General features: G+C 49.3%; 1 protein-coding gene across 1 annotated transcript in view; it reads right to left on the reverse strand.

Annotated features, from left to right (window-relative positions):
• The window catches only part of LOC115326378, a 15,517-nt gene extending 4,319 nt beyond the window's left edge, over positions 1 to 11,198 (reverse strand). Inside the window, exons 1-2 of the mRNA XM_029987237.3 lie at positions 11,144 to 11,198; positions 285 to 3,514 (exon numbers count right to left, since the gene is read on the reverse strand). Of these exons, the coding sequence (XP_029843097.3) occupies positions 285 to 3,494 (3,210 nt within the window). The 5' untranslated portion in view covers positions 3,495 to 3,514; positions 11,144 to 11,198. The remainder of the gene's footprint in view (positions 1 to 284; positions 3,515 to 11,143) is intronic.
• Between the last annotated feature and the right edge of the window lie 1,540 nt (positions 11,199 to 12,738).

A 12,738-nucleotide genomic window follows, 5' to 3' on the forward strand; every position in this document is an offset into this window, starting at 1 on the left:
ACGTCGGCTCCATGGAGTCATTATTTAGAACCGACTTTACGCACCCTAAGGCAGAGCAGTGGTGCTGCTCTGTCGTAGGGTGTAAGAAGCCATGCTGTTCCAAGCTAAGTTTTAGCTTTGTTTTAGTTTTATAAAATATAAAACAAATGAATATTATTATTATTAACTGACGTGGGAAAGCCCAGTGTTTCATTGAAAGGCACAGAACTCGCCCTTCCACGTCATTAAGCTTTCCTTTGCTATATTCCGTTATTTTTAACATCTTGGAGGTGTTTTGTACGAACCTGGAGGTCGTAGTCCGACGTTCTGGCTGAGATCAGCTGCTCCCACTTGGGCAGCTTGTCTGTCGTAAACAGTGGGGAATCTGGCTCGTTCATGAAGGGGAGCTTGTGAAACTTGGGATTGTATCTGTCTCGATGTCCGGATAAGGTGATTGCCTCCTTCAATGCGTCGGTAACCGCAGCGGTGGTTTCGGACGACTCTTTCTGGTATGATTCGCCAAGGACATTTCCCAGAGCCAGCGCTTCCTTCGAAGGACAGGGATGGCTTCGGTCGCCTCGTTTTGAACTTCCAAGGTCTGTTTCTCCACTCAGGCTCATGTAAGTAGCTGTCATGTGCGATCGACGACCATCGATCCAAGCTCCAGCGTTGGACAAAAGTTCAATTTCTCGTCGATGATCGGTTTTTCCGACGAGCATGCCACCATTTGGTCTCGCGAAGCGTTCGACTTGCCTAGCATCACGGCGGCGCTCTTCCTCGTCAGATTTCATTCTTACTCTTGCATCTCGCTCAACTGAGTTGCGGTTTCTGCGATGATCTTCTAAGCGCTCCATCCTGATTGTTCCGCGAGCTACCCTTGGCTCCATCCTGATTGTTCCGCGAGCTACCCTTGGCTCTCCAGAGTCGAGCTCTCGCGTTAGACTGACCATCCTTTGGTCCCTTGTGGCTTCCCCAGTTCTGAGTTCACGAACGTCCTGGCTCTTACCAGTCCGTTCGACTCTGTCGTATCGGCCAGTTTCATCGCTGGCACCATGGCCTCTGGAGCCAGTCTCCCTTTGTTCGAATATATGACTATTTGTCGATGTTCGGATAGCAGTCTCCAAGAGCATTCTTTGTTCCATTACCATTCTAGCTGTCCTTTCACTGTGACGGGAAGCGTCCTGGACTTGTGTCCTTGCATCCTCCATCCGTGCCCCAACTATCTCAACCTCCGCGTTAGAGCGCACACGGTTGTCCCGGTTCCTTTTCTCCTGCCCCGTGCGTCGAGTAAATCGCTCCTCGCGAGCAAGACTTTGAGGCAAGCTGCTGTGAACCAGATCTTCCCTGTTCATTTTTTCGAATTGCTGGCCGAGATCTAAAATTCTGTCGTATATTAAACGATCAGATTGGCGCCTGGAGGGCCAAGGCTCTGCTCTATCCCGGCGCACATTTGAACCTCTGCGGACAGAGATGTACTCCCGTATGTTGGTGTCTCTTAAGAGGTTTTCTCTCGAGTTCGTACGGATACGGTTGGCATCGTACGAAGGCTTGGATTTTCGATTATCAACGCGGCGGACGTCGACTGTTCTGTGATGGCCGTGTTTTCTGCTGAATTCTGGCTCTCTCACACGGTCGGTCCTAAGATTGTGCGCGATCTCTTCTGCCCCTGCCGCCTCCCGACGATTGTGAATGACCGCGTTGGACGCACGAACTACCGCCTTGGCGCTCGCAAAGTGGTAGTCGTCTCGGGAGCCGGCGTTTCGTCGTTGCCTTCTATTCACAGGGTCGTCGTAATTTACGGACTCGTCGACTACGTTGTCCCGGCGGCTTTCACGGATCTGGTTGTTTGCTTTTGCGTGCTCTGTCACCCTCCATCGACTCTCGTGAAGGCGACTGCCCTTGGCGAGCATTTCATTTCTTGTCGAATCGGTCGAGAATCTTCGATTCTGAACATTCGCTTCGCGCTCGGTCATCCTCTGATCTCGATGCTGCAGACCTGACTGCCGGTTATCTCTGCGAAGATGAATCGCGCGGTCCTCCAAATCGACCTCGTCAAAAAGTGGTTTAGAAGTCGCGCGGAAGTCTTCCAATCCACGATGGTCACGCGTGGCCCTCATGTGGCTACGATAGTCCCTCATGTCATCCCCGTAAAAGATCGAGTCAGAAATAAGTTTCCCTCTGCGGTCGTCAGTGGAATGGAAGCGCGTACGTGATTCTGACGTCCTGTCCCTCGATAGATTTGGTGTCAATCGTTCAGTTGAACTCCTTGAAGTTGTCCTCTTCCTTGCATCAACCGTTGATCGACCTATGATGCTGTCCAAAGTCGTAAAGCCGTTTACGCGTACTGCTGCGCGTCTTATGGGGATCGCGTGGTTCCTCGGCTCACTCTCTGTCTCTTGTAGACTGACGAAGCTGTTTACAATCGCTTGAAAGTTCGCTGCTCTCCTCGCTTGATGATTTGCGTCGTTTGCGTTGGTTTTGTACCGAATTTCACGCTCCAGTTCATTCCACCGTGAGCTGGTTGTCTGCGATTCTACGGTATCGGGTCTTGTTCTATGCCCGTCTCTTGTCCTCACGTTTTCGAACCTGATGCTTGCATCCCGAGAAGAGTGATCCAAGCGACGTTCAGAATTAGCAGATCGGCGTTCTAACATCTCTTGTCTCGTTCTTGACTCGTCTTTTGCCCTCGAGTCTTCCTGTTCGTTTTCAGCGTGCTGAACAGAGCGCCCCAGGCGATGTTCAGCCGCACGCCGCTCGTCCCTGAACTCTCTTCGGGAATCACCCAATCGAGATACTATTGTTCGTTGTCTCGCCGTGCGTTCAATTCTTGTCGCGTATTCAAGGTCAGCGTGCTGAACAGAGCGCCCCTGGCGATGTTCAGCCGTACGTCGCATGTCTCCTAACTCTCTTTGGGAATTGCCCAGTCGAGATTCTAGTATATTTTGGCTCGTCCTGCGGTCGTTTGTCGTGTCTTCAAGGTCACTTCCAGCATGCTGAGCAAAGCGCTTCAGGCGATGTTCAGCCGTACGTCGCATGTCCCTGAACTCTCTTCGGGGATCACCCAGTCTAGACTCTGGTGTCTCTTGTCTCGTCCTACGCTCGTTTCTTGTTGGGTCTTCAAACCTACTTCTGACATACTGAGCAGAGCGCTCCAGGCGGCCGTTCCTGTTGTCCCTTCGCGAATCCCAATCGCTGTACCTGCGATGGCCCCGAATATTTTCATTCGGGCTCATTGTGTCGTCTTCGGTACGCCTACGGTCTGGAAGACCGTCGTCAAGTCTGCGATCGATCGCGAATTGATCCGCGAAATCCAGTCGAAATCTTGCAAGTGCGTCATCTGGTTTGTATCTCTGGTCGCGCTGACCTTGTGGGGAGGTGATACGAGATCCCTCAAGGACTTTGTCCTTCGTAGGGCTGAAGCCTGTCCAGTGCCGTTCCAAGCGCACCCGGTCGTCCAGGTAGGCTTGGCAGGGGATGGCGATCGCCACCAGGATGAACCAAGCCGTCGTCAGCATGTCCAAGCTGAACCCGTTGGCTGGAATGAACAACGAGAGCTTCGGTTATCCCCCGCTTTTCAGCTGAAACACGGAAGTGAACCGACGACTGCAGTTTCTAAAATTATATTTGTTTCTTAGCGACCCATGGAACGGAACATTAACGGTTCTCTTTGGGGTAAAAATCGTATCACGTAAAGCGATGGTTGCTTTTTTGTTTGTTCCTATGTAGAGTTTTTTTTTTATTTTTATTTATTATTATTAAAGTTAACTAAAATTTCGTGTGACGGCGTGGCGTGGCACTGTCGAAGCTAGAAGAGTTGGCCGCCTGCCAAACAGCTGTATGCCGCAAACCAACTGCGCGATGCTCCGTGGCCCTAATAGCCCCATACAGGTGGGAGCAAAAACTGCGTCGCATCGCTCCGCCGAGCGGCATGTAGCCACCGTCGCTGACGCTGTGACGTGGGGGCGCGGCATCCAGCCACGTCATAGCGTCAGTGGTGGTTGCTATGGTTACGCCGCTCGGCGACGGGATTTCTGCTCACACGTGTTTCTGTGCGTTCCTGATGTCGTTGCGAGAAAGAACGACGAGGCGACGTTTTGAAAAGACGCAGTGGCCTGTGCCAGAGAGACGGATATTGAACTTGAGAGTCGCCTGCGTTCAAAAAATGCAATTCTGCATACGATGGTCTCACAGAACCGAAATTTGTGCGCCTTTTGTTTGTTTTGTCTTTCGTGAAAACGCGTGTGCCACGTTGCGCGAGAATTATGTCCGTAAATAAACGCGCGATTGCTTAAAGAAACTCGTTAGTGTGAAACGCGTTTAGTTTCTAGGCTCCGCGTGTTGTACAGGCGCAAAAGGAAAATAGATGGAAAAGATAATTCCAAGTTTCCAACCCCGAGCTTGGCTGACTACGAAGTGGTTTGATAAGTTACGTCTCCCTAGACGGGTTTGACTTACGCTTTCCACATGCAACGCGTCGTGGCTTGTTAGCCACGTCTGTTGTAGCCCGTCGACGTCATTTCGGTTGTTTCAAGCGAGAGCGCAGCGACCTTGAAGCTGGCTTCTCCGAACGCACGGAAGCGTGCGGAGAAGTAGCATTGCGGGTGCGCGTGGCCGATTTATTTGCTTTTCTCCCGCGCATAAAAAAAAAAAAAAAAAAAAAGTTTTTTTAGGATTTTAGGTTTACTAACACGAGAAACATTATTGTTATTTTTTATATTAAAAAATATAAAAACCATCGATTTCGGTTACTTCACTGTTTTCCTCCCAACTTCGCAGATCTGTACCTTGGAAAATAATTTAGTCATAAATGTGATATTTTGACGCAATATTTTACTCCTAAGTGGCCGTGAATTGCCAAGAAATAAAATTTGTATACAGACTTGCTGTTGTACTGCTCTTGTATTGCTCTTGGCGAAAATGCCCGCTATTAACATTTCCCAAACTTGGGAAGTCTGCAAATTTGTATTGTAGTGGTGCGGCTGAGGTTCGTGCAGAACTCACTGAGGACGACGACGACAGTCTTCTAATTTGGCCATGGCCAACAACTAGAAAAATATACACCGTAACATTGGTGTCAGAAATGGGATTTCTGCATGGCACCTCATGCAACCCGGAAAGCACCCTGTCAGGATGTACGTCTTGTGCGACGTGGTCTACGCCGGCGTCTCATGGAGCCATATAGGGTCGCGGCTGGATTACCCGAAGCCGCAACATCTTCACGCCGGACCCCCCACGGACAAGTCACCACTTCGCCATGTTTTCCACGGCTGTTTTAGTGGCCGTGAAATGAAGATCTTGCGTTGGCCGATGGCCAGATTTGCATCCCAGAGCTTCGAGCCACCGAGGCGGGTACGTGCGCTCCGGATTTGAATTGTCCTTTGACGGTCATTGTGGCCATCCAGCGGGAGAGGTCCATAAGCGGCAATCTTCTCCAAAAGTTTTAACTTGTCCTGGGTTCCGGCCTTACCGGCACATTTCATTTTCGGTGTTGGTGATCAAAACGCGAAAATATGCTGTGATGTATGTATACCCGATATAGATCTCTGCCGGCATCAGAGTTCTACTCAGACATGCCACCAGGGGCCCTATGTTGCGCTTTTTGGACTCCCACGGCGACTAGGGAGAAGGAAGTGACGTCAACGACGCAGCAAACGCAGATTGGATGTTGACAGAAGAAAACAAAATCAACATCCAATCTGCGTTTGCTCTAGTCGTTGACGTCACTTCCTTCTCCCTAGTCGCCGTGGGAGTCCGAAAAGCGCAACATAGGGTCCCTGAGGTGACGAAAACGTAAGCTACCTGCGGCCAGGTGACAAGGCTCCGCGCACCAACTTTAAAAGGTGCGGATGGGCTGGATTTTTGTGTTGCGGAAAAACTGTGACTTTGGCGTGAATTCGGTGAGTGTGCAAAGAGCATCAGCAACAACCCCTGCAGAAGAAAGAAAACTCTGTCTTTAATGGAACATGGCGAGGTTGTTCAGCAGGATGAACCTTCTTAGAAGAAAACAACCCTCAAAAAACGCAGGGAGGGAACGGTGAGGCCGAGGCGCGAGCTAAAACCCTCTGAGGACGACGACGATGCGTGCGACAATCTGTTCTGATTTGGCTATGGCGAACACCTAGTTAATTAAACTCCCTAACAATATGAAGGAGTTTCTGAAGATTTTTTTTCGGGATGTTCGCACGCATCACGAGTTGAGGCAGCGAAAAAAAAGAGGCACGGACCCGCAAAACTCGCCTGTGATTCCCTCGACTTCGCCCGCAAACGAAGTTCAGCTAGGCGCACCTTGCTGACTTAGAACAGGATGCCCCCGACCTTTTCTTCGAAGTGGACCCTTCCCGCATGAATAGCTGACCTTGTTTTCGGGATAGAGGGCCAGTTTTTCTCCCTCGTTGTTAATTATCATAATTTTCGAAGTTGTGAGCGGGGGGGTGGACCGTGTTGCGGGGAATGTGTTCGGTGCTAACCGGTCGTGGATTCGTTGGTGGCGGACTCTCCTCTCGTCACTCGCACGTCGATCGAGTCGACTGTTTGTTTGACATTAAGCTCAAATAAACGCCGTATAGATTACCTCTGCATCGTCTGGTACGTATACTTTATTTCTTGAGTATGTTCCCTTTATTTTGTTTTGTTAGTAGTAAACGTTACAGGTCGAGCTAGCGCAGGTACCCTGCCAGCTCCGTCGTTCTGCCTTGGCTACGAAATCAGGCTCACGACGTCTCTATCGGCCTTCGTGGTGGCCATGCAAGGTGTCGAAAGCTTTCAATAGTTCACGAGACTGTATTGGTGGGTACATAAGTTGACATTTTAAACGATCAGGGGTGGGTTCCGACGTTCTACGGGCAGAGACTAACAAGGCAGCGAGCTTCGGGCTGTGGCACCCGGAATAATAAACAAACTCTTACCCGAACCAAATCACCGGTGCGAAGCCCGTTAAGATTACAAGTCAATTCTTTTCGCGACGGATTTAAGTGACGGACGTGAACATCACGGTTCTCCGTCGATTTGTGTGCTGTAACGCTAGGACTATAGCGCCTTCACTCTAAAAAATGCCGGTGCGTCCACTTTTCCGCACAACCCTTGGAGAGCCAATCACCGCAACTTACGGAGGCCGCTCAGCGAATGACGGTGCCGAAACATGTTTAAACCAAAAAACGCAGTCTGAGTTGTGACATTAAGCTATGCAAAACGTCACGCTTGCATTGCTTAATGTCACAACTCAGTCTGTGTTTCTTTTTTTGGTCTAAACATATGTTTCGGCATCGTCATTCGCTGAGCGGCCTCCGTAAGTTGCGGTGATTGGCTCTCCAAAGGTTGTGCGGGAAAGTAGACGCACGGGCTTTTTTTAGAGCGTTGGACGCCTCACCAGCGACAGGTGCCATCTTGTTTCGAAAGTCACTGACGTCACGTCAGCGTCGTGTTGTGATTGGTTGCCGCTTGGTGGTTCCTGAATGCGGTTGAAAGAAATCGGTCACGAAGCGGTTGGGGCAAAAACGCTCTCCAACCGCTCGATCCTAGCCGCTTTGCGGTTGAGAACGCGCGGATCCGCTTCGCGTTTGCGGATCCGCTTCCAGTGTGAACGCGTGGTTTACGGAATTTGACTCGTTGAACTCTGTCCATTTTGATACCTGAGAAGGCAGGAGAGTTTTTCATATGGTGTGTGATCTATTCTATTTCATGTACAATGTTATATTACGTGTAAACCATGTGACAAAACCATTACTTGCCTCACTCGGATAGCAAAATATTTTTCTTTTTTACAAAATAAGACATCGCAATCACTGCGTCGCACCATATGGACAGTCCGTGCCGAGCCTCGGAGAAGGGGCTCGATAGAGGAGCTCTGCCTATGCGCTGATTTCCTGCGGATCATCCGCCACAACGTGTGTGGTGGCACAGAGTGTAGAGTGAATAAGTGAGTTATACTATGAAGTGCTTTATCGGGTGTATTGCGGAAGCAAATTACTCTCTTAGAAAACAAAAAGGCTTTAATCGGGGAAAGAATTGCTCCTTACGCCATTCTCAGCAAAGATCGAGTTAAGGGTATTCTATCACGCCAAAAAGGCTGTCTGTAGAAAAGGTAAAGAATGCAGGGGCATCAATCGCCCCCCAAAAGCGTGCTCTTGTTTGGAAGGGACACGTCAGAAAACGTTTTATGGACAAAGAAAACTCAAAACGTATAATACCCCATCACACGACCGTAAAGGTACCTTTAGCTAAGGGACCTTTATTCTCTGCGGCCCATCAATTAACGATCTTCCGCGCGTGGCGTGTGCTCGCGACCCAAGAGCACGGGCTGATTCGCCGATAGCAAAGTGACCGATGTTAAAGGTACCTTTATGTCGACCGTGTGAATGGGATATAAGCCACAAGAGAATAGAGGCAAGGTATTTGATAGGAACTCAGCCTCCTTTCCCCCGTAAAATTTGCTCGCATTTTTATTTGATTTTTTTTTTTTGTCTTGACGGTTGGCAAGTTGTTGCCAATTAAATGGTTCAGAGCACGCTGCTGTGGGTTTGTATTTAAAACTGACACCGATAAGAGGCGTTACCATTATTGAATGCTTTGGGATATTTTCCCAGTTGTGTGCGTAAATATGAGTACTGCGCAGCGCTGCGGTAAGTGACCGCCTTTCCTCTCTACCTTTCTTATTGTCGGACCTAAGTAAAATGGCGCAGTGTTGTTAGTCTGTCCTTTGTTAATTTTCATGCTTAAAAATTGCGCGTCTGCTTGAAATGGGTTTTACAAAGCAAAAGGCAAAAAATATAACACTAAAATTTCCTTTCCTTTGCGCGCACTTTCTGGGCGAAATGTCGCAGACTCCCAGACGATCTCATAACCTCGATCATCTTTCCAGCGACGCGAAATGTCTCTTGAAAGATGAACGCTTATGGGACACTAACACCTCCCCCTCCCCCAACTTTTTTTTTTCTTGCAAGGCGATTTATCATGGTGTTAGGAGACTTTCCAATCAATATTTTGCTGCAGAGTCACGTATATGTTTAATAAAGCTATGGTGCCTAGAACGCGTCTCCGACTGGTGTGTTTACGCGGCCAAAAAGTGGTCCCTCGATTTCCGCCTGATGACGTCATAGAAGTGTCATGCTGTCGCCGGTCACGACCCTGGCAGCGTTGCAGCAGTTGTGGTACAAATAGCAGACGCCTGTTCTGCTGCAGGTCGCTCTCCACTGTGACAGTCCACGGAAGCTACAGCAGCCGTAAGTTGGGACGCCTGGGACTCCGCGACGACAGCGACACTCACGTTCGCTCGCGCTTTTCGCCAGCATTTCTACGGCCAACTGCCAGGATCGCGGCAGTCAACAGCATCACACTCCGGCTTCTGTGACGTCATTTGTTGCCACTTACGGACCACTTTTGATGTATGGGCAGTATAGGACGCTAAACGCACCAGTCGGAGACGCGTTCCAGGCACCATAATAAAGCCAAAAAGTCAACTGCTCGAAACCGAAACACGAGCACGGAAGCTCATGGCCGGAAATCACGTAGCTACGCTGGACTGCGTTTTTTTTTTTTTTTGCGCTTTGGTTTCTTTAAGCAGACAAAGACGACGACGAAGTTGCGTGCACCGTTTGTCGTGCGATTTTCGCACTAATATCCCTTCCCCTAGATGTTCTGCGTTTGCATATCGATTGGCCGGTACTACAAACGACAGTTTCGAAGTAGCGGCCTTACGTCCGTCGCGACATAGGTCCGTAGTGCGCCGACATCGCGTCGTTAAGTCCGCGGTACGTCGTCATATTGAAAATGATGTGTACATGTACATCTTGTAATCTCTGCAACATTTTCTTTTTCGATCAACGTATTTACAGTTTTTTGGAGGCTACAAAAAATGTGGTTGATATATATATTTTTTTTTACAATTTTAATATTGCATTTGTGTCTTAGATAACCCACGGGTTTGAATTCATTCGGTATACAAAATTTTAACAAAAAGTGACCATGGAAACGAGAGTGAGCGCGACTGAACCTGGCCAATTCTCGACCGGTTGTTTTCGAGCGGAAAGAAAACGAATTTCGAGCCGCGAAAGGTCATGTTCAAATAAAAAAACACTGTTGTCTCTTTAAGTTAAGTTCAAATAAAAACATCAGTGTCCCTTTAAGTTAATATAAAATTTCTAAGTACGATAAACAGAATACGATAAAAATACTTTCGCCATATTCTGAATTGGAGCCTTCTTTGTACAAGATAATCAAATGGCTTATAATTTATAAAATACAATCCAACTGATTTTTTTTCCCCGCTTGAGTTTATGTATGTCGAATGCGGGGATTCTGGGTCGATTACGGTTATAAATTTTGCGGATGCGATTCGGATGCTGATGATCAAACGGTTATCCGCGCGGGTCTGGTTCACACACGCGTGTGAACCAGATTTGAGCCGTCATTAACGGTCACCTAACTTACGGAATCCACCCACTTCTCATGGGAATCTGCAGACTGGCGCCGGTCACCCCGTTGGGTAAACCCACGGGAAAGGTCTTACTGCCCGATTGGCCTATCTGAAGCGCGTCACGTTCACAGCACTTTCCCTTTTATATAAACTCCGTGTGAGCACAACTTGACAAATGTCCAAAGCCCCAGCGAGCCAAACGGGACGTCGGAGCAAAGCACGTGACAGTGTACCGTGAGGAAGGATTTGTCACGCTCTTCGAGCACTCCGTTGCTCCGATTGGTTCGGGGCTGCTGCAGCGTTCACCCTTTGCCAAGTTATACTGAAGCGAAGTATTCACTCTACACTCTAAAAAAAGTTTGTGCGTCCACTTTCACACACACCACTCGGATAACCAATCACCGCAACCTACGGAGGCAGCTCAGCGAATGACGATGCCGAAACATATGTTTAGACCAAAAAACGCCGTCTGAGGTGGGACATTCAGCAATGCAAAACGTCACGCTCGCATTGCTCAATGTCACAACTCAGACTGCGTTTTTTGGTCTAAACATATGTTTCGGCATTGTCATTCGCTGCGCTGCCTCCGTAGGTTGCGGTGATTGGCTCTCCGAGTGTTGTGCGTGAAAGTAGACGCACAGACATTTTTTTAGAGTGAATACCAGTCCCCGAGAAAGACAGCACGAGCGATCTGGAATGCAAAGAACTTGGAAACGGTTGTGACGGCAGTCACAGAATGCACCCCATACTCACGGAAGGTACTCGTTGCAGCCTTCGATGAAGCGGGTTCGCTGTCGTCGCCTCTCTCCAAGATGGGCGCACGATGTCTTCTGTCGCCTTTATATAGGATGCGGCGAGCGCGGCGTGGACGTCACTGGGGTCTTAGCCGCGGAGTTATCTCTGAACGCACGCGCGTTCTCGTCGAGCAAACGTTTACACGAAGCGACCGGGGTCACCGCGGGTCTTCTGCTAACAAGGCGGAGGATGCGTCCAGCGGAGCTCCCGTCGACGCGCTTTAAATCCAGCCAAACGGGGATTATCCAGTGTCCCATTGACGCGCGGATTTCTCGGAGATCCATTTTTAGACGCGCCAAAGCAGCAGAATCGCTGATTTGGCATGTGCGTTGTATTGTTTGGTCCGTGGTGCTGCCGCAAACTCGGTAGTAGTGCGCGAGTGCGGTGCGCAGAAGACCGGCAAATAAAGATGAATGAATGTTGGCTTAAAGTTGCTTTCGTCTCGCTCTTTTTTTTTTTTTTTTTTTTTTTTTTTACAGTGGTGTAAAGTACGTTTCTTCGCGTCGTCAACTTTCGAAGTTACTGCGCTGTAGCATCACATAGGATAAACAAGGCCTGCGAACACGCTTTTCTTCCTCCATGAAGCGTCATCACAGTCGGATGACGCCAACTCGGCCATTGGACTCGAACCCGATGTCGAGCGTCGTTCGACGCGTTGATTGGACACGAAACCCAGCCGAACAGTGACGCAGCACTCGTATCCAATCGGCGTCTTCGCTCGATCTCACTGTCGCGAAGTCAAAATTTGAGTGCACAGGCTTTGATTATCCTAGATGTCACTGGCTCATCACGACGTCTTTTAGCGTCGCGGGTCGATCTATGCATGGTTGATCGAATCCTAAATTGATCTCTATTTTGCGTCGCCATTCTTGCTGGAGACGGCTCTGCTCCGAACAACAGCTTTGCCACACAAGCAGTGACGATGTGGCGAAGCACACTCTTCGGTATGTCTGAATTGGCCGTGCAACGATAGTGGGTAGGAATGTTCCTCCTTGTACACCGAGCTTAGCGTCACTAGTGCGGCCCAAGTACACTTCGCACGCACCGCCACTGACCAAGAAGCTTCTTTGTCGCCGCATAATTTCAAGAACAAAACTGGACGTCTTTTTGTAGTCTATCCTTCGAAAAATCGGAAAACTCGATGACGAATTTGTGGGAATCGCATTGTTGGCGTTGTCAACATTGTATCGGTGCTCGGTGGCACCCGAAAGATATGCGACTGACTCCGTGTCATGGCAAACCAAAAAGAATGTTTATTCCCTCGTGGCCCTGCACAAGCCACGGGCCCCAAGAAAAGTTCAAAGGAGGCTCACGGCACAAACATTGCGATCCCAAGGATTTCGTCATCGAGCTTTCCGATTCCTGCGGTGACGATATTTAAATGTGGCCCGTATGTTCATACAGTGTGCACGAGCACTGCGTGACCATTCCATTTGGGCTCGTGAAAATGAACGTTAGTATACATGCCTTTGCGTGTGACGTGATATGGCTGCTTGCTCGAGCGATAACCCCCCCCCCCCCCCCCCCCCCCCCCCCCGGGTTCGACTCCCGTC

This window comes from Ixodes scapularis, unplaced genomic scaffold (assembly GCF_016920785.2).
Source record: "Ixodes scapularis isolate PalLabHiFi unplaced genomic scaffold, ASM1692078v2 PGA_scaffold2__306_contigs__length_199485367, whole genome shotgun sequence".
NCBI lineage: Eukaryota > Metazoa > Arthropoda > Arachnida > Ixodida > Ixodidae > Ixodes > Ixodes scapularis.